The sequence below is a fragment of the Hemibagrus wyckioides genome, linkage group LG23, assembly GCF_019097595.1.
Source record: "Hemibagrus wyckioides isolate EC202008001 linkage group LG23, SWU_Hwy_1.0, whole genome shotgun sequence".
In the NCBI taxonomy this organism is placed as follows: Eukaryota; Metazoa; Chordata; class Actinopteri; order Siluriformes; family Bagridae; genus Hemibagrus; species Hemibagrus wyckioides.
In genome coordinates, this window is record NC_080732.1 from 4939854 (window position 1) to 4959844 (window position 19991).

Sequence of the window (19991 nt, forward strand, 5' to 3'; positions counted from 1 at the left end):
TGAGTGAGCTAATGTTTTAGTGGGCGAGTGAGTGAGTGTGTGAGTGAGCTAATGTTTTAGTGAGTGAGTGAGTGAGTGAGTGAGTGAGTGAGCTAATGTTTTAGTGAGTGAGTGAGTGAGTGAGTGAGCTAATGTTTTAGTGAGTGAGTGAGTGAGTGAGCTAATGTTTTAGTGAGTGAGTGAGTGAGTGAGCTAATGTTTTAGTGAGTGAGTGAGTGAGTGTGTGAGTGAGTGAGCTAATGTTTTAGTGAGTGAGTGAGTGTGTGAGTGAGTGAGCTAATGTTTTAGTGAGTGAGTGAGTGAGTGAGTGAGTGAGTGAGCTAATGTTTTAGTGAGTGAGTGAGTGAGTGTGTGAGTGAGTGAGTGAGTGATCTAATGTTTTAGTGAGTGAGTGAGTGTGTGAGTGAGTGAGCTAATGTTTTAGTGAGTGAGTGAGTGAGTGAGTGTGTGAGTGAGTGAGTGAGCTAATGTTTTAGTGAGTGAGTGAGTGTGTGAGTGAGTGAGCTAATGTTTTAGTGAGTGAGTGAGTGAGTGAGTGTGTGAGTGAGTGAGCTAATGTTTTAGTGAGTGAGTGAGTGAGTGAGTGAGTGAGCTAATGTTTTAGTGAGTGAGTGAGTGTGTGAGTGAGTGAGCTAATGTTTTAGTGAGTGAATGAGTGTGTGAGTGAGTGAGCTAATGTTTTAGTGAGTGAGTGAGTGAGTGAGTGTGAGTGAGTGAGTGAGCTAATGTTTTAGTGAGTGAGTGAGTGTGTGAGTGAGTGAGCTAATGTTTTAGTGAGTGAGTGAGTGTGTGAGTGTGTGAGTGAGTGAGTGATCTAATGTTTTAGTGAGTGAGTGAGTGTGTGAGTGAGTGAGTGAGTGAGCTAATGTTTTAGTGAGTGAGTGAGTGTGTGAGTGTGTGAGTGAGTGAGTGATCTAATGTTTTAGTGAGTGAGTGAGTGTGTGAGTGAGTGAGTGAGCTAATGTTTTAGTGAGTGAGTGAGTGTGTGAGTGTGTGAGTGAGTGAGTGAGCTAATGTTTTAGTGAGTGAGTGAGTGTGTGAGTGTGTGAGTGAGTGAGTGATCTAATGTTTTAGTGAGTGAGTGAGTGTGTGAGTGAGTGAGTGATCTAATGTTTTAGTGAGTGAGTGAGTGTGTGAGTGAGTGAGTGAGCTAATGTTTTAGTGAGTGAGTGAGTGTGTGAGTGTGTGAGTGAGTGAGTGAGCTAATGTTTTAGTGAGTGAGTGAGTGTGTGAGTGAGTGAGTGAGCTAATGTTTTAGTGAGTGAGTGAGTGTGTGAGTGAGTGAGTGATCTAATGTTTTAGTGAGTGAGTGAGTGTGTGAGTGAGTGAGTGATCTAATGTTTTAGTGAGTGAGTGAGTGAGTGAGTGTGTGAGTGAGTGAGTGAGCTAATGTTTTAGTGAGTGAGTGAGTGTGTGAGTGTGTGAGTGAGTGAGTGAGCTAATGTTTTAGTGAGTGAGTGAGTGTGTGAGTGTGTGAGTGAGTGAGTGAGCTAATGTTTTAGTGAGTGAGTGAGTGTGTGAGTGTGTGAGTGAGTGAGTGAGCTAATGTTTTAGTGAGTGAGTGAGTGTGTGAGTGTGTGAGTGAGTGAGTGATCTAATGTTTTAGTGAGTGAGTGAGTGTGTGAGTGAGTGAGTGATCTAATGTTTTAGTGAGTGAGTGAGTGTGTGAGTGAGTGAGTGAGCTAATGTTTTAGTGAGTGAGTGAGTGTGTGAGTGTGTGAGTGAGTGAGTGAGCTAATGTTTTAGTGAGTGAGTGAGTGTGTGAGTGAGTGAGTGAGCTAATGTTTTAGTGAGTGAGTGTGTGAGTGTGTGAGTGAGTGAGTGATCTAATGTTTTAGTGAGTGAGTGAGTGTGTGAGTGAGTGAGTGAGCTAATGTTTTAGTGAGTGAGTGTGTGAGTGAGTGAGTGATCTAATGTTTTAGTGAGTGAGTGAGTGTGTGAGTGAGTGAGTGAGCTAATGTTTTAGTGAGTGAGTGAGTGTGTGAGTGTGTGAGTGAGTGAGTGATCTAATGTTTTAGTGAGTGAGTGAGTGTGTGAGTGAGTGAGTGAGCTAATGTTTTAGTGAGTGAGTGTGTGAGTGTGTGAGTGAGTGATGATCTAATGTTTTAGTTAGTGAGTGAGTGTGTGAGTGAGTGAGTGAGCTAATGTTTTAGTGAGTGAGTGAGTGTGTGAGTGAGTGAGTGATCTAATGTTTTAGTGAGTGAGTGAGTGTGTGAGTGAGTGAGTGAGCTAATGTTTTAGTGAGTGAGTGTGTGAGTGTGTGAGTGAGTGAGTGATCTAATGTTTTAGTGAGTGAGTGAGTGAGTGTGTGAGTGAGTGAGCTAATGTTTTAGTGAGTGAGTGTGTGAGTGTGTGAGTGAGTGAGTGATCTAATGTTTTAGTGAGTGAGTGAGTGTGTGAGTGAGTGAGTGAGCTAATGTTTTAGTGAGTGAGTGTGTGAGTGTGTGAGTGAGTGAGTGATCTAATGTTTTAGTGAGTGAGTGAGTGTGTGAGTGAGTGAGTGAGTGAGTGAGCTAATGTTTTAGTGAGTGAGTGAGTGAGTGAGTGTGTGAGTGAGTGAGCTAATGTTTTAGTGAGTGAGTGTGTGAGTGTGTGAGTGAGTGAGTGATCTAATGTTTTAGTGAGTGAGTGAGTGTGTGAGTGAGTGAGTGAGCTAATGTTTTAGTGAGTGAGTGTGTGAGTGAGTGAGTGATCTAATGTTTTAGTGAGTGAGTGAGTGAGTGTGTGAGTGAGTGAGTGAGTGAGTGTGTGAGTGAGTGAGCTAATGTTTTAGTGAGTGAGTGAGTGTGTGAGTGAGTGAGTGAGCTAATGTTTTAGTGAGTGAGTGTGTGAGTGAGTGAGTGAGCTAATGTTTTAGTGAGTGAGTGAGTGAGTGAGTGTGTGAGTGAGTGAGTGAGCTAATGTTTTAGTGAGTGAGTGAGTGAGTGAGTGTGTGAGTGAGTGAGTGAGCTAATGTTTTAGTGAGTGAGTGTGTGAGTGAGTGAGTGAGTGAGCTAATGTTTTAGTGAGTGAGTGAGTGTGTGAGTGAGTGAGTGAGCTAATGTTTTAGTGAGTGAGTGAGTGTGTGAGTGAGCTAATGTTTTAGTGAGTGAGTGAGTGAGTGAGTGATTTAGTGAGTGAGTGAGTGTTTGAGTGAGTGAGCTAATGTGTGAGTGAGCCTCTATGTTTACAGCATTACCAGTGTTTTACTGTATCTGTGGTTATTATACAAAAACTCAAGCAATTTCTTCCCTATTAAATTAAATGTGATGCTGAGCAGGAATTCAGATGTTTTTCATCTGGGAATCAGACAGACTGACGGAGCAGAGAGAGATGTGTCACCTGTCGTGTGAAAAGTAGATGTTTCCTGGCAATAGTCCAATTTCATCATGCTAGATGGAATATACTGGAGATTCCTGATAGCATCGTCCACTGGCTGGAGCCTCCTGCGCACACTGGCTGTTAATGAGCGGTGTTTGTGAGAGGATCTGCAGAGGGACAGTGTGATTGAAGCCAGTGTTCCTGAACAGCTGTGATAAGCTCAGGCAATCCCTGACGCTGTCCACTTCCAAATCTGCCGGAGTAACACAATGGCAGCTGCACAACTGTGTGTGTGTGTGTGTGTGTGATGGGGAGAGAGAGAGAGAGAGAGAGAGAATGGTGAGAAGGGATGATTCTTGTGAGAGATACACTTGATGAGTCAAATGTTGACCACTGTGGGCTTTCTTTCTTTCTTTCTTTCTTTCTTTCTTTCTTTCTTTCTTTCTTTCTTTCTTTCTTTCTTTCTTTCTTCTTTCTTCCTGTCTATCTATCTATCTATCTATCTATCTATCTATCTATCTATCTATCTTTCTTTCTTTCTTTCTTTCTTTCTTTCTTTCTTCACCACTGTGATGAAACAGCTTTGTTATTTGATCTATCTATCTGTTGTGATGTTTGAGTATAAACTGACCAGCAGGATTTTCCATGTGCATGTTTTTCAGGTAGTTACTGGAACGCTGCTTCCTTCAACACGCCGTCCTCCTACCTTCACTTCTCCACCTTCCGAGCTGAAACCAGCGCTGATATTTCCTTTTACTTCAAGACCTCTGCGCCTCACGGGGTTTTCCTGGAGAATCTGGGCAGTACCGATTTTATCCGACTGGAACTGAAATGTAAGTTTGTTGGTGCGGTATTGTTATCCTTCTCACTCGCCATTTTCCAGTGATGTCCAGTGAGAAATCTAACACAGTGAAGACCACAAACTCAAACTTCCAGAATGTCATACAGAATTACCGAACTGCATGATGATGAGTGTGATGGTGCTGACGAGGAGTGTATAGAGGAGTTGAGATGAATTGAGAAAGCCGGACAGACTAAAGGACTAAAGATCTGCTGCATTGTTCTCTTTAGGTACAGATTAAGTCTAACTGCTGCCACTATTATCAGGTGGTCAAACAGCATTATGGGTATTACATGAAACTGGTAACATAAATGAACACAGACTAGGACGCTTAAACAAAACAAGTTAGCTCAGAATTTCATTACAAAATGATTTACGAAAGAAGATCAGTTATATAAAATCTAACAAATGTAGCGTATGGGCAGCACGGTGGCTTAGTGGTCCTGGGTTCGGATCCCGGGTTCGAACAGGCAGGGGCCTTTCTGTGTGGAGTTTGCATGTTCTCTGTGGGTTTACTCTGGTTTCCTCCCACAGTCCAAAAACATGTACATTAGGTGGATTGGTAATTCTAAACTGCCCATAGAGGTGAGTGTGTGTGTAGTTGTCTGTCTATATGTATGGCCCTGTGATGGACTGGTGACCTGTCCCCTGCCTTTCACCCTATGTGCGCTGGGATAGGCTCCAGCAGACCCCCGTGACCCTAATTAGGAATAAAGCGGGTATAGACAATGGATTGATGGATGGATGTAGCATGTGAAAATGACATAACGACTGATGACGCATGGTGATATTGATACAGAACGACTGTTATGAGACCGTCCTGCCTCTTTTATTTTATTTTGTTTAATGAAAACATATTGCAAGTTAAAATGCTCTTAATTACACTTTTGTATAGCGATCTATCTTCACTTACAGAAAAGAAACTTCTAATTTAACCTCTTCAGCCGAGGCCTAAACATTTAAAAAATATATTCATATAATTTTAACATATCGATAATGAACTTTTATTTTATTTGTCTTTTTTCGTCTCTCCCTATCCATTTCTCAACAGAACTCTCTCTCTCTCTCTCTCTCTAACACACACACACACCTACTTTTGCTTGCCACTCCTAGTTGTTGCTTCTCGCTTCACTGCAGGTGTGAAAAAACCTAAAGAACGACCTTGTCACAATCCGAACATGTCCATGGAGCTGTAAAATGACAATAATTCTCAAATCCTGCCGCATTACACTGTCATTAGCTTTCCAAAAAATGCAGGGGAGTTCAGTAGGTTAAACTGAGCAGAGAGAGAGAGAGAGAGAATCGGAGAGCCAGACTTTAGTCTCATATGCGAGAGTTACTTTATACTTTATACACACGTCAGTGACAGTTTTAATGATGAACATCGTTAAACACCACATCCTTATACAGTACTTACACAGGGTTTTTGGAAAAGTATTCAGACCCCATTCAGGCTGTTTTCTTGTGTCCATATTCAGCACTGAATGTCGTTGTCATGTCACAGTGCAGTGGTGGTTAACGCGAAGCTCATACTCACCTATGTGTTTCTATCTATTTTATTTAATGGTACACAGTTGATGTGTTGGGAGCAGGAATAATTGGTAGGTGTAAAGGTCTGAGGGTTGGCTAGACAACTGGGTCTGAGCATTCTGGGTCCAAAACAACAGGTCTTTTTTTGGGGGATGTTCCAGGTATGCAATGGTTAGTACTTACCAAAAATGAAGGTCAACCAGTGAACCAGTGACAGAGTCATGTATACATAAAGCTTAGTGATATATATTCAAATTCAAGTGGTTAAGGCTCTGGGGTCGTTGACCGGAAGATCAGGGGTTCAAGCCCCAGCACTGCCAAGTTGCCACTGTTGGGCCCTTGAGAAAGGCCCTTAACCCTCTCTGCTACAGGGGCGCTGTATCATGGCTGACCCTGCTCTCTGACCCCAACCTCTCTGTGAAGAAAGAATTTCACTGTGCTGTAATGTATATGTGACAAATAAAGGCTATTTCTATTTCTATCACAATTCAGTCGAGCATCTGTGCTGGACAAACAAGTCTGATATGGAGGGTCCACCTCACACTCACGACTTATACAACTTAAAGGATCTGCTGCTGACATCTTAGTACCAGATACGGCAGCACACCTGTGGAGTGTATGATGGATCAAACCTGTTTAGTGGCACAAGGGGGACCTACAAAATATAAGGCAGCTGGTTTGGCTGATTGAAAATTATATATATTCATGTAGTCTCCAGGCTTTTTTTACTGTTAGTGTAATGAGTATACATGTGAATAGGTTTGTGTTTTTGCCCTGGGATATGATAGAAGGTCAAATTTTAGCACACACACACACACACACACTTCATCTTCTCTTTAAAGCTGGATATTTAGAGCTGATGTAATTTTAAGATATGAGGAAGAAGCTGGACCACCTAAAGGCCTGAGCTTAAGATTTCAGAGTATAAAGTCCAGAAGGTTTTCAAGTGTGTGTGCATGTGTGTGTGTGTGTGCATGTGTGTGTGTGTGTGTGTGTGTGTGTGTGTGGTAGTTGTAGTAGTAGCAGGGTCTCCTGCTCTCTATTACAGCTCATCGATTTCAGCCTTCACTCCTAATCCGTCCTCCCGATTTTAGTTTTTCTAAAGTAACTGCCCTGGACAGCGAGCAAAATCCACTCAAAGCATGAAATAAAGCCACGCTTCTGCCAGAAAAAGTGTTACAGCACTGGAAAAAGTTCACAGCAGTAACGTGTGAGGCTGATATGAAACCAGTTTTTATCTGAGTTGCTGTCATATCAGCCACCTGCTAATGATATAAAGTTCATTCTAATTGTTTTTCAGGCAAAATTAGGATTGTGTGGAAATTGTGTTTACATTCTCCAGTCAGATTATTCCACATATTCCATCTTCCATCATTGAGACAATCCCATTAATTCAGACAATCCCATTAATCTCAATTAATCCTGGCTCTTTGTAATCACATTGTATATTCATTAACAATGGGTTCACGTTCTTATTTGCATATTCACAGCATCAACACCTATGATCGTATGAGTACATTGTGGAACCACTTTAAATAAGGCTTTTTGTCTCACACTTTCCCTTCAGTGAGGGGGGAAAAAAAGGGTCAGGTCTGCTGTTCTGCACAATATTTGCACAGGTATTGTTATTTTTTTACATCTTTCTAATCTTGTGTAGTTGACCAGGCATTCGCTGATATCTAAATTTCCTCCTCACTACGTCCCGTAATGTTCAACGTTTTGTTTCTTGGTGCTACCTGCGGCGCATTTTGTGTTTTCAGTGATGCTACATCCTGGTTTTCACATGATATGAGGCATGTATTGTTCTTCTGATGGAATGTCAGTTGCTAAGTCATCTAGTCATAACATTCGAACACCGCACCATGTTGTTTCACATTGTACACGTTTAGCACCGCAGTGTGGGTTAAAATCCGTGTGTGAAACGTTCCCCTAGCCGGGGTTAAATGCAGGGTTTAGAACGGTGATAAAGTGTTGCGCTTCCTGTAACGTAGCATGAGCAGCAACAGTTCACAAAGATCTAGTAGCCGGATTCACGGGTCTCAGAGGAAACACCATTACACTTTGCCCTCCCAGATTGGTAAATGTTGTGTGATTGTATTAAAATCAATATTTGTGGGTTTTTCGTCATGGGTGATGTTGGAGGAAATAATACTTCCTGAATTGGGATTTCAATTGCAAGACATGATGAGAGTCATAAATCAACCAGGCTGACTGAGGGGGTTGTTTCTCCCCAGCACCCAATGTTGTTACCTTTTCCTTCGACGTCGGGAACGGGCCCGTGGAGCTGAAAGTTCACTCTCCCACGCCTCTAAACGACGACCAGTGGCATCGAGTCAGCGCCGAGAGAAATGTCAAAGAGGCCGTGCTTCAGCTGGATCAGCAATACAGACAGGTTCGAGCTGCACCTGCACAGGGACACACACGCCTGGAGCTCTACAGTCAGCTGTATGTGGGTAAGATACACACTCACAAACTAAGAAATAACACCATATAAAAGAAATCTGGTCTCTTGTAGCTGGCAAGCTGCAGTGGCTGAGCTGCATTGTTGGAAAACAGTTACATATACATATCGATATATTTTACATATATATTTTTCCTCATGTGTCCGAACAAGATCTCAGCAACGAGGTTTCCTGCAGATTTGTATGTGAATGCACTCACACTTCACCTTTAAACACACAGCTGATTGCCTATTATCTTTTCCTACATTGAGAAGTACAACCTAAAGCTGATAATCAGTTTATTCAGCCATTTACACAGCCCTTTGCATCAGTTCTTGCATCAGATTTAATCAGCAACTGCTAATGTAAAATAAACTTGGTTTAATAAAAAAAGATTTGCCAAGAAAGCAAAAATAATGAGTTGAAGTTAATGAATTGTAAATTATTCAAAAATTCCCCATTATGATCATGACGGTATGAACATGCTAAAATTTTCTCAGTCATTCAGTATTTTAAGAAAGATCTCAGAGCCCTGGAAAGAACTTTTATATTCCTGTCAAATTCATAAACCCAAATAACTGCTTCACTCCCAAACCCAGTGAGAAATCCACCCCTGATTAGATCCTGTATCTCGGCCTCATTTATACACAATCGTGCCTTAAAGCATTCTGGCCTTCTAGCAGCTTCGAAATTTCCAATTCAAAGATTAGATCTGAAGAAAGTATGACCTGCATATCAATGCCCTCATTAAACATGCTGCTCGCTCTGTAATGAGCTTTAGAAACCATTTTTAAGCCATGAGGTCAGTCACAAATAAGTGTCACTAGATTTTTTTTTGGGGGGGGGGGGGGGGGGGTATTTTATTAAATTATTTATTTATTAACATTTTTTTCCCTGATTGGGATACGTATTAGAAATATGGATCTCAAATAAAGATCAGTGTCCTTGACCACAACATTTGTGCATATTTCACATTAAAAATTTAATGAAACTTATAAAATCTTCAACACCTGCAGTATGAAACAGCATCTTCACCTTGAAATATAATCACTAACATTCTATCTATCTATCTATCTATCTATCTATCTATCTATCTATCTATCTATCTATCTATCTATCTATCTGTCTATCTGTCTATCTGTCTATCTATCTATCTATCTATCTATCTATCTGTCTGTCTGTCTGTCTGTCTGTCTGTCTGTCTATCTATCTATCTATCTCACATTGCCATTTGTCCCTTGAACATCTCAGGTACTAGTCATGTTATTAAAAGAAATGTACAGAACAAAGCATTAATTCATCCATGTTCATTAAACTCATTCCTTCAACCTATTAGGAAAAATTCTTGTTTCAATGCAACTTTCAGACCTGAAATTCATTTAAAAGCAAAATGTAGCCATCAGCAACAAAGAAACCTTATAAAAAAGCCATCTGTGAACGCTGAACTACATTACCCATCTGCCCTAGCACGTCACTCACAGCTGCTTCACAGGTTCCCATAGAGTGCTGCAGGGATGATGTATTTTCGTAGGCTCACTTGGAAGTGATCATCGCCCCGGCTCTTTTGCCAAAAAGTCCAGTAGAATTTTTTATTCTTTTTTTTTTTCTGTTAATTTTACAGGCGCAGCAGGAGGACAGAGAGGCTTCCTCGGATGCATCCGCTCCCTGAAGATGAACGGCGTGACCCTCGACCTGGAAGAAAGAGCAAAGGTCACTCCTGGAGTGAAACCCGGATGTTCGGGTCACTGCACCAGTTTCGGGATGTACTGCCGCAACGGAGGGAAGTGTGTAGAGAAGTACAACGGCTACTCGTGTGACTGCAGCGACACGGCTTACGACGGACCCTTCTGCACTAAAGGTGCTCGAGAAGGGCTGCTTTAAAAAATTCAGGCTTTCCTTAAATAATTGCATTTCTCTATCAGCTCTCCATGTTTCTGTCTCACTAAGGAAGCTCTGTTTACGTTGCAGACGTGGGAGCTTTCTTCGAGTCAGGGACGCTGGTTCGTTATAACCTGGTCCCGGAAATGAGTTCCTCGGTGTCCGGCATGGACGGAAAAGATTCGAGCCATTCTCTGTCCACAGACTTAAACCTGACCCGAGAGGATGTAAGCTTCAGCTTCAGCACATCCAGCACTCCCAGCATCCTTCTCTACATCAGCTCAAGGAGCCAAGACTACATGGCTGTGGTGCTGCAACGTAACGGTACGATGCTCCTGACTGATCAGATACACAAAAACAAAATTACAGCATTCTCCATCTAATGACTTTATTTATCGTTTCTCTGAAAGGCTAGGCCTTTTTTTTTTAAATGAACTAATTTAGGCATGACAGACATGTAATATAAACCAGTTCAATAAAAATGAAAAGCTGTCATTATAATCCAGCATTTTATTTAATATAAAATAATGATGCCACACAAAACTCTGTCTGCCTCAAGGCAATGATGAATAAGACCTAATTCACCCAATAAAATAAATTATTAAGAGTTATTAATCTTTGACTTATTCTTTCAAATTTGTATTTTTCATTTCTTTTCTATAAATCAATCCATTTGTAAACAGTTTTTTTTTTGTCAAGAGCAACGGCATTCACACAATAAAAGTGTCAGATAACCGAATTTCTCATATCATGTGACACTTTTTTGTAATAAAACGGTCAGCTGGATGCAAACAGGCGGGGAGACAGCAAATTTCACATTTTTTTATTGATTTTTTCATCAATTTTGGTTTATGGGTCATTTAGAACAGCGCAGGATACAATAAATTAGCCAGCTTTATTTATGAAGGTGATATTTAGTGCCTTTAGCTTGGACTCCCTGTCTCCTGAGAGTACTCTAGGCACATCCTGTCTCCTGCACTTCACTACGAAAGCCAGGTATATTAAATCACGGCTCCTGTTTCTCGTAATACAAAGGGACGACGATGATGCTTCTGATAAACCGGAGACATCGCTGATGAAAGTGAATTTTCTGTCTTTCTCTGTCAGGTTCACTCCAGCTGCGTTATAACCTCGGTGGCCTTCTCGAGCCCTTCGCTGTCGATCTGGATCAGCGCAATTTGGCCAACGGACAGCCGCACAGTGTCAATATCACGAGAACAGAAAGAGAAATCCACGTCCAGGTGAATTCTCCTTTTTGCGTGTTTGCGCTTGCACTCGACCGGAACAGTACTGAGCAGCTGTGTGGCATCTCTGCAGCTTTCTCGTTTTGGGTTTTACATTTCAAAATGGTAATTAAAAATGGTTAAAAAAAATCTTTCCTTCATGTTCCACAAGGCCAAGTTGGAGCTTATTTACAACTCATTAGCAGGGATCGTTAAAGCTGGGTGGCTTGCAGAGAGTTTGAAGCCTCAGGGAAGCTTTTCATAGCGATTCATCTCTCTGAGTCAGCCATTAGCTCCCTGTGATAAAGGTAAATAAGCTCAAAGCTATTAAATGCTGTCGCCTTATCCCCTGACACCACCACATCAAGCTCTTTGTTAGCGAGATTCGCCGAGTTATTTTTATTCAGTCATTCATTCATCTTCGGGGAACCACTTTATCCCGGTTGTGAGTCTAAGAAACAGTAGGCCTCAAGGCTAGGTTTGTAAATAATAAGAGCAATAATAATAATAATAATAATAATAATGCACATTTGTGTGTGTTTATCATAGCTGGACCACTACCCTTTGGTCAGCTACACCCTACCTGAAGCCTCAGACATTCAGTTAAACCTGGTCAAATCCCTCTTCCTAGGAAAAGTCTACGGTAAGTGCTCTTTCCCAGCATTTAAGACCATAAAATCTTTTGAGAAACTCCATCTCCCAGAACCCCCTTCTAACTATTAAGCCTTCATTTTAGCCAAGTTCAGCACACCCAAAGCTCATTTCCTAATCTTCTCTTTAACAATTAGGTATTTTTATATACAGAAAGCTTACCAGAAAGGTATGCAAGTTGTCAGGTACGAAGCTTGGCTCGTCCTTAGTAACTGCCATGTCAGAGTCATGCTGGTTTGAGGCTACAAATTTGTTTAGAATTTGGGAAAACTAAAGTTGTTGGAAAATCAGACCTGCACAAATCTCTGGGTAAGAGCTGGAGTGACATAGATGAGGTTGATGTTCTCTGGAAATTTCTACCAGTGTTTTCCAATGTGTCTGGGTTACAGACACATATTATTTTTACATATCTGCTTTAGGCCACGCCCACTTCATACAGATACACAGTGAGATTATGTTTACAGGAAGGAAGCTACAGAGAAGGCTTTCAAAATACATCATGCAGCACATCAGATGCTCCATTTAAATTCTCTCTTTCTCTGTTTATTGCAGAAACCGGTCCTATCGACCCAGTGCTGATAGAGAAGTATAACACTCCTGGCTTCGTAGGCTGTTTCTCTAGAGTGCAGTTTAACAGAATCGCTCCTCTGAAGGCGGCTCTTCGTTCGCGGCCCGCTGTTTCCGTCTCGCACCAGGGCAAACTGGTCGAGTCCAACTGTGGAGCGTCTCCCCTTACTGTCTCACCGATGTCCACTAACACTGACCCCTGGCACCTGAATGCAGGTACAAAAACAAACCAAAAGCACTGGCTATGATTGTATTGGGCACAAAGAAATTATGGAATTAAGTTTAAGCTTGTAGATGCCACTGATTAAGATAAGAAGTTACCAATTAGTGCTTTACACTCTAGTTGGATTGTGAATATATATTCAAAAAATATGAATATATATTTAAGAGCATTTCTTACTGAAGGTGACAGTAATATGAAAGTTTTATCAACACACTGTTGACATAATGGTTCGCGTAGGTGCTGATTTCCCATTCAATGAGGAGAGAGTCGTGCCAGATGGGGTGAACAGGAATTCAGCGGTAATTGGAGGTAGGAGGTTTCCAGAGTCTGTTGCTTAAGGCTGCAGCTCATGTCTGCACAATTTCTCTCTCACTTCTCTTCAACAGTGTTTATTGAAAATAGCTTGAGTACTCGTATTCTTCCTTCCCGATTTAGGCATCATTGCTGTGGTGATCTTCACCATCCTGTGCACTCTGGTGTTCCTGATTCGCTACATGTTCCGCCACAAGGGAACGTACCACACCAACGAATCCAAAGGAGAAGAGCGATTCGAATCGGCTGATACGGCCATCATCAGCGCGGAACCCAATTTCACAGAGACCATCGAAGAAAACAAGAAGGAATGGTTCATCTAAAGCATCTCTGACGAAGAATGTACAAACTGTTTGAGACTCTCACGAGGATCGGGAACAAGTGAAACCCCTTTCCTTTGCGACACTTTTTATTTCTTCTCCTTTCTTGCTCCCTTCCTTTCTCTGTGTGTTTCTTTGTTCCTCTTTCTCCGTCTATCCTCCGTCTGCCAGTGGATCATCAAGGCAGATTCAGTGAGTGCTTTTTGATGGTCTCTTCGTTTCTGGCTGCTTGTGAAGCTGTGTGGTCGTAAAGGACGGATGTGACTAAGAATGGGGACTACAGTGACTTGGTGGACTCAGGCCTGGCTTTCTGTAGCTCCTGTGCTCAAGAGGAGAATATGAAGACCAAGTCAAGTAGGGATGATGCTCTGAACGCATCTCCTCTGAGCAGGAAGTGCAGATCTCTAAAGCCCATTCTTTGGACATTCAGTAGTTCTACTGACAGGGAGGCCATATCCAAGACTTCACACTAATCGCCGGTGCCTGAGTCCTTTGATTTGGAACCTTTTAGGTCTCACTAATCTATGGGACAATCTAGAAAGATAGAGAGTTTAAAGAAATCCACGTGTTTAGATATATTGGCAAGATGAACTTCACAGTGACATCATGATGCTGTAACCCTGACTGGTCAGAGTGTTTTGTCCCAGCACTCACCCCAGAGTGCTGTTTCATAAAAAAATGCTGTGCATTTGTTAAACACAATATCTTTACAATATGGTTCTTTTGTGTTCTTTTGTAATTAGCATGTACAAGGCTATAATGGTACAGGTATGCAATGGTATGATGATGTACTCTATGTCTATAATTATTGTATTGGTCCAGACTGTAATTTGTAGACAATTCTTGCTGTTCGTTTCAATAAACCCACAATTACAATGGCTTACTTGGATCTTAGACCTGTTTAGCAGCACCTGCTGAACAAAATCCAGAGAAAGCAAGAAGTTCAGTCAAACCACAATCGAATCCTACATTCAGATCGACTTATGAACCAGAATCAAGTCTTTGTAAATATGGTGAACACTCTCAGAAGAAAAGGGGGGCTAAACTGTCAGTATGTCAGCTGTTCAACAAATTCAACATTCTGTTGAAATACTAATTACCTGGTTTGAGTGACCAATGACTTTAAAAGATGATATCTGACAGATTCTGTTCATTTGCTTGCTTTCCATTGGGTTGGTGTTTTGCAATAGTGGGGCAGCATATTGTCTGACCCTTTTAATTTAGTTATTATTACACCTTGTGGTCAAAAATGGGAACTGCAACAAGCTCTAAAAGTAGCCCACTGGGGCAGGAATCACAGTGCCCCAAGCTCATGTTATAAACACTTTCCAATATCAGGAGCAGCATTGGCAAAGTTGCCAGATTTGTCTAGTCTAAAACACCTGATGGATGATCTTGTTTTAAAAACTCCATAAACAAAGCCAGATTGTAAGTGTAGGCAGTGTGTATATATGGGTATATGGGTATATAGCCTTCATTGCAAAGATTGGGTAATGAAGGGAGATCAGAAAATGTGTGTGCACCATATCACACACTAAGGTTATAAAAGATGTGTCTCTCTTTTCAATTGCCTGATTATTTCGGCTGTAATATCCAATGCAGTTGAACAAAAGGTTTGTTCTAAACGGCTTGAAATAATCTGCTAGACTGTATATGTTGTAGACTCTCAAATGCCTTTTTTACGGGGTTATTTTAAATAGTCCCTTGATGGCATTGTAGCATGACACATAGTAGATAGAATATGTCAAATGGGATAGCCTTTAGACTTTTTAGAATTTTGTTGTCCTATAGGGTCAAAATCTGGGGCTGCTGCTGTAAACAATGTGGTAGACTGGTAGCATGCACCTTTTCTACCTTTAGTATTGAACATTAAAATTCCTGCCAGAACTTTAAAAGATTATGTTGTTACAATGGTATCTGTCAAGCAAATGGTGGGATATATTAGTCAGTTCCCAAAGGTGGTGAGTTGGAAGCATGCGTAAAGATCAGGACGATTTTAACAAGGGGTAAATTGTGATGACTAGACAACTGGGTCAACGCATCTCCAAAACAGCAGATCTTGTGGGGTGTTCCAGGTATACAGTGGGTAGTACTTACTAAAAGTGGTTCAAGGAAGGACAACCCATGGACCATTGACAGGAGTCATGGCTGCCCAGGGCTCACTGATGAGCACAGGGAGTGAAGGCTAGACCGCCTGGTCCAAATACACAAAATATCTACTATAGCACAAATTGCTGGCTATGATAGAAAGGTGTCAGAACACACACACAGATCTGTTGCTAACGTCTTGGTGTCTTGTGGAGTCCTTGCCTCAATGGGTCAGAGCTGTTTCAGAGACACAAGGTTAACCAACAACCATATTAGGCAAGTGGTTTTAATATTATGATGGGTACGAAAGGTGCATGTGGTGTACTTTTAAAACTGAACAAAGGTCATTAAATCTTAAAGGTGCACTACATTCACAATACAATGTGACAGACACAAAATGTACAAACGCGTACAATTAGTGTCCCCTGACCGCTGTCAAGGTTAATTAAGCACCCTTTTTTTCTGAGAGTGCATGACAATGTGGGGCAGTGTGCTTTTTTGTTTGTTGTATAAAATTGTTATTTATTTATTTTATTTTTTTTTATTTTTTTATTTTATTTCCTGGGAGTTTCTGATTTTGTTAGTAATGGTGGCATTATTAGCCATGCTCACTGAAATAAAATAATTAAAAAAAAAAGCTCTATAGATATTAATATACATTTTTTTGTGTTTAGATTGAATACACAGTAATATATATATAATATATATATATATAATAGACCAATGTATGAAAAAAAAAAAAAAACAATATATATATATATATATATATATATATATATATATATATATATATATATATATATATATATATATATATATATATATGGTATAAAGAGCAGAGTTGGAACAGGTTCTGAAAATAAAGCTACTTTGTACAAAACATCAGTGAGACCCCTGTAATTTTTTTTACAATTCTAATTACAATGTGAAACTTACAAAATATTCGTATTTATTCCTATTCATTTTTATGAAAATAATTAATTTATTAATTATTAATTCATAATTAATACTTAATCAATCCTTTATTAATGTGTGATGTGTTCCAGTAAGACACTGTAGTGTGAGCTCCGCCTCTTAACGCTCTTTCATTCGCTCTGTTCTATTGCCAGTGGTCACCGGTTCAAGCTCTTCGTTCATGTTTGATGCGCTGATGAGTTTCCTGAACTCCAGCAGCTGCTTATCTTGTAAACATGCTCCCTCAGAAGTGCCTCTTGAATTTTCCGAAACCTGTTTATCATAAAGTGACATCTGCAAACTTAAAATGTTTCATTACTGCAGCACTTTACACTTTTCCTCTTGCTAGTTGTGATTTTTTTCTCTCCCCGAGGCTGTATATGGAAAAAAAATTGGATTTGAGTGCCAATAAAAATGCTGAAGAGTCTTATATGGTACTTCTGTTAGGACTGATTACTAGCTGAGTTAACCTGAGTTTCATACTGAACCACCTTTAATGGTGTTTCTTGCGTCATTAAACCATGTTAATTAGTAAATAAAACAGTATAAACATGTTAGTGTATAATATATCAAGTAAGTACATACGTAATTACATCATTATATATGACCACTGCTGGAGGTTAAAAAATGTTAAAAAAGTATGTGTGTGTTGTGTCGTGAGAAAAATAAAAGGATGAGGGCTTCGAAGATCTTAATGAACAAGAAGTTTATTGCAGCGTAGCAGTGACTTAAAATACATGAAGTATTTTGTTCGGGTTCATTGTTCGTGTTCAGTCAAAAAAACGCAGGACAAATCCTGCTCAAACGTTTTCAACTGTGTTTCCTGTTTGTAATTTAAAAAGGGTTTTCACTTTAAATGTAAATTGAGTGTAAGAGTGTATCACCCAAATGGCTTTCGTCTTTAAATGGTAATCATAGTCACGTACACCTTGGCTTGGTATTGTTACAGGTATAACCCTTTGTTCAGTGATGGTCCTTGATGTCCTGCTGCCGCTCCCATGCTAATAATTGATTAGATTAAGTGTTCAAAGTGCTATTCAAATACAACTGAATTGAATTAAACATATTCCTCTATGATATTTAAGTCTTTTTTGGAATGAGCTATTTCTGATGTGTACCATGGAGTAGAATCTGGATTGAAGCTGTCTGTCATTTACATATACATTCTGGCATTTGGCAGATGCCCTTATCCAGGCCCACTTACAGTTTATCCAATTTTTTATACAATTAAGGGTTAACGGCCCAGCAGTGGCAGCAGTGGCAGCTAACCCTGTAATTGCGCTTAGTGAGTGCATGTGTGTGTATACTGCTTTATATATATGTATATATATATATAAATGTATATACACTATATTGCCAAAAGTATTCGCTCACCCATCCAAATAATCAGAATCAGGTTCCAATCACTTCCATGGCCACAGGTGTATAAAATCAAGCACCTAGGCATGCAGACTGTTTTTACAAACATTTGTGAAAGAATGGGTCGCTCTCAGGAGCTCAGTGAATTCCAGCGTGGAACTGTGATAGGATGCCACCTGTGCAACAAATCCAGTCGTGAAATTTCCTCGCTCCTAAATATTCCACAGTCAACTGTCAGCTGTATTATAAGAACGTGGAAGTGTTTGGGAACGACAGCAACACGAAGTGGTAGGCCACGTAAACTGACGGAGCGGGGTCAGCGGATGCTGAGGCGCATAGTGCGAAGAGGTCGCCAACTTTCTGCAGAGTCAATCGCTACAGACCTCCAAACTTCATGTGGCCTTCAGATTAGCTCAAGAACAGTGCGCAGAGAGCTTCATGGAATGGGTTTCCATGGCCGAGCAGCTGCATCCAAGCCATACATCACCAAGTGCAATGCAAAGCGTCGGATGCAGTGGTGTGAAGCACGCCGCCACTGGACTCTAGAGCAGTGGAGACGCGTTCTCTGGAGTGACGAATCGCGCTTCTCCATCTGGCAATCTGATGGACGAGTCTGGGTTTGGCGGTTGCCAGGAGAACGGTACTTGTCTGACTGCATTGTGCCAAGTGTAAAGTATGGTGGAGGGGGGATTATGGTGTGGGGTTGTTTTTCAGGAGCTGGGCTTGGCCCCTTAGTTCCAGTGAAAGGAACTCTGAATGCTTCAGCATACCAAGACATTTTGGACAATTCCATGCTCCCAACTTTGTGGGAACAGTTTGGAGCTGGCCCCTTCCTCTTCCAACATGACTGTGCACCAGTGCACAAAGCAAGGTCCATAAAGATATGGATGAAAGAGTCTGGTGTGGATGAACTTGACTGGCCTGCACAGAGTCCTGACCTCAACCCGATAGAACACCTTTGGGATGAATTAGAGCGGAGACTGAGAGTCAGGCCTTCTCATCCAACATCAGTGTGTGACCTCACAAATGCGCTTCTGGAAGAATGGTCAAAAATTCCCATAAACACACTCCTAAACCTTGTGGACAGCCTTCCCAGAAGAGTTGAAGCTGTTATAGCTGTAAAGGGTGGACCGACGTCATATTGAACCCTATGGATTAGGAATGGGATGTCACTTAAGTTCATATGTGAGTCAAGGCAGGTGAGCGAATACTTTTGGCAATATAGTGTATATATATATATATATATATATATATATATATATATATATAGATAGATAGATAGATAGATAGATAGATAGATAGATAGATAGATAGATAGATAGATAGATAGATAGTCTGGTCTGACAGCCAGAAGAGAGGATGACAGATAGGTCTTGAGGCGTCACCCACAGAGGACATGAGAGGACGTACTGACATCTTACAGCTACAGCCACCAGCTAAGTCACATTCAAGCTGTAGTCTCTCAGGGAGTTTATGAAAAGAGAAAAGAAGAGACAGATACATGCAGGGATCACAGCACTATTCACATCCTACGCTGATTTACACAGACAGATGCTCTTATTACAGTTTAATCTACAGAGACATCTATCTGTATCTTTTCTGGGGTTTAATCAAAATTGGAAGAGGATTTGGGGAGTTTTGCATCTACTACAGAATGTATGAATGAGGAAACAACAGTGTACTGTTAGTAGTTTACATTTTATGTCATGGTGTAAGATACTAGTGATGGTATAACAGGTCATGTTAAAATGTAGTAGTTACTATAGTAGGCTATAGCATGGCAGCATAAAGACTTGTTTGAGGCTCTGTCATTATTAATGTCATCTTGCCTCATCATAATCTATGGCCACTAGCAGCTCCTGATAAATCGAACCCCTGCAGCTGAAATTACTTTCAGAGCTGCTCGGTCAGAATCCTGCAGTTTGCCCTGTGACATTTTTAAAACCTGGGTGATGTCTGGACATTATAAATGACTTTTATTAGCTTGTTGACCAAAATGTTTGGGAGGTGATGAAGAGTATAAGACTGAGAAATATACTAAGAAAGAATTTTCATGTGGGATTGCTTCCTTTTTGTCGGTACAATAATCTGCGTATCACTGCTTTTTATACATTCTCTGTCGGAAAAAAATCTGGATTTGCTATCAGAGAGCCAAAAGAGTCGACTCATTAGTAAGCTGAGCCAAATTATATGACTCAGTCCAAAGATTCAGTCTTCCCATGATCAGGATATACATTCAGCCACATCTCATTTCTTAAATTTCTTTCCTTCTCCCAGAGTAAAACGTTCCAGGAAAGGAGATCA

At 40.7% G+C, this 19991-nt stretch overlaps 1 protein-coding gene across 1 annotated transcript in view; it reads left to right on the top strand.

Moving 5' to 3' along the window:
* The window catches only part of LOC131344481 (contactin-associated protein-like 2), a 129800-nt gene extending 113736 nt beyond the window's left edge, over positions 1-16064 (top strand). The window contains exons 16-24 of the mRNA XM_058376814.1: positions 3963-4133; positions 7906-8124; positions 9734-9970; positions 10081-10314; positions 11098-11231; positions 11763-11856; positions 12417-12647; positions 12892-12963; positions 13090-16064. Coding sequence (XP_058232797.1) covers positions 3963-4133; positions 7906-8124; positions 9734-9970; positions 10081-10314; positions 11098-11231; positions 11763-11856; positions 12417-12647; positions 12892-12963; positions 13090-13289 — 1592 coding nt within the window. The 3' untranslated portion in view covers positions 13290-16064. The remainder of the gene's footprint in view (positions 1-3962; positions 4134-7905; positions 8125-9733; positions 9971-10080; positions 10315-11097; positions 11232-11762; positions 11857-12416; positions 12648-12891; positions 12964-13089) is intronic.
* The last annotated feature ends 3927 nt before the right edge of the window (positions 16065-19991 follow it).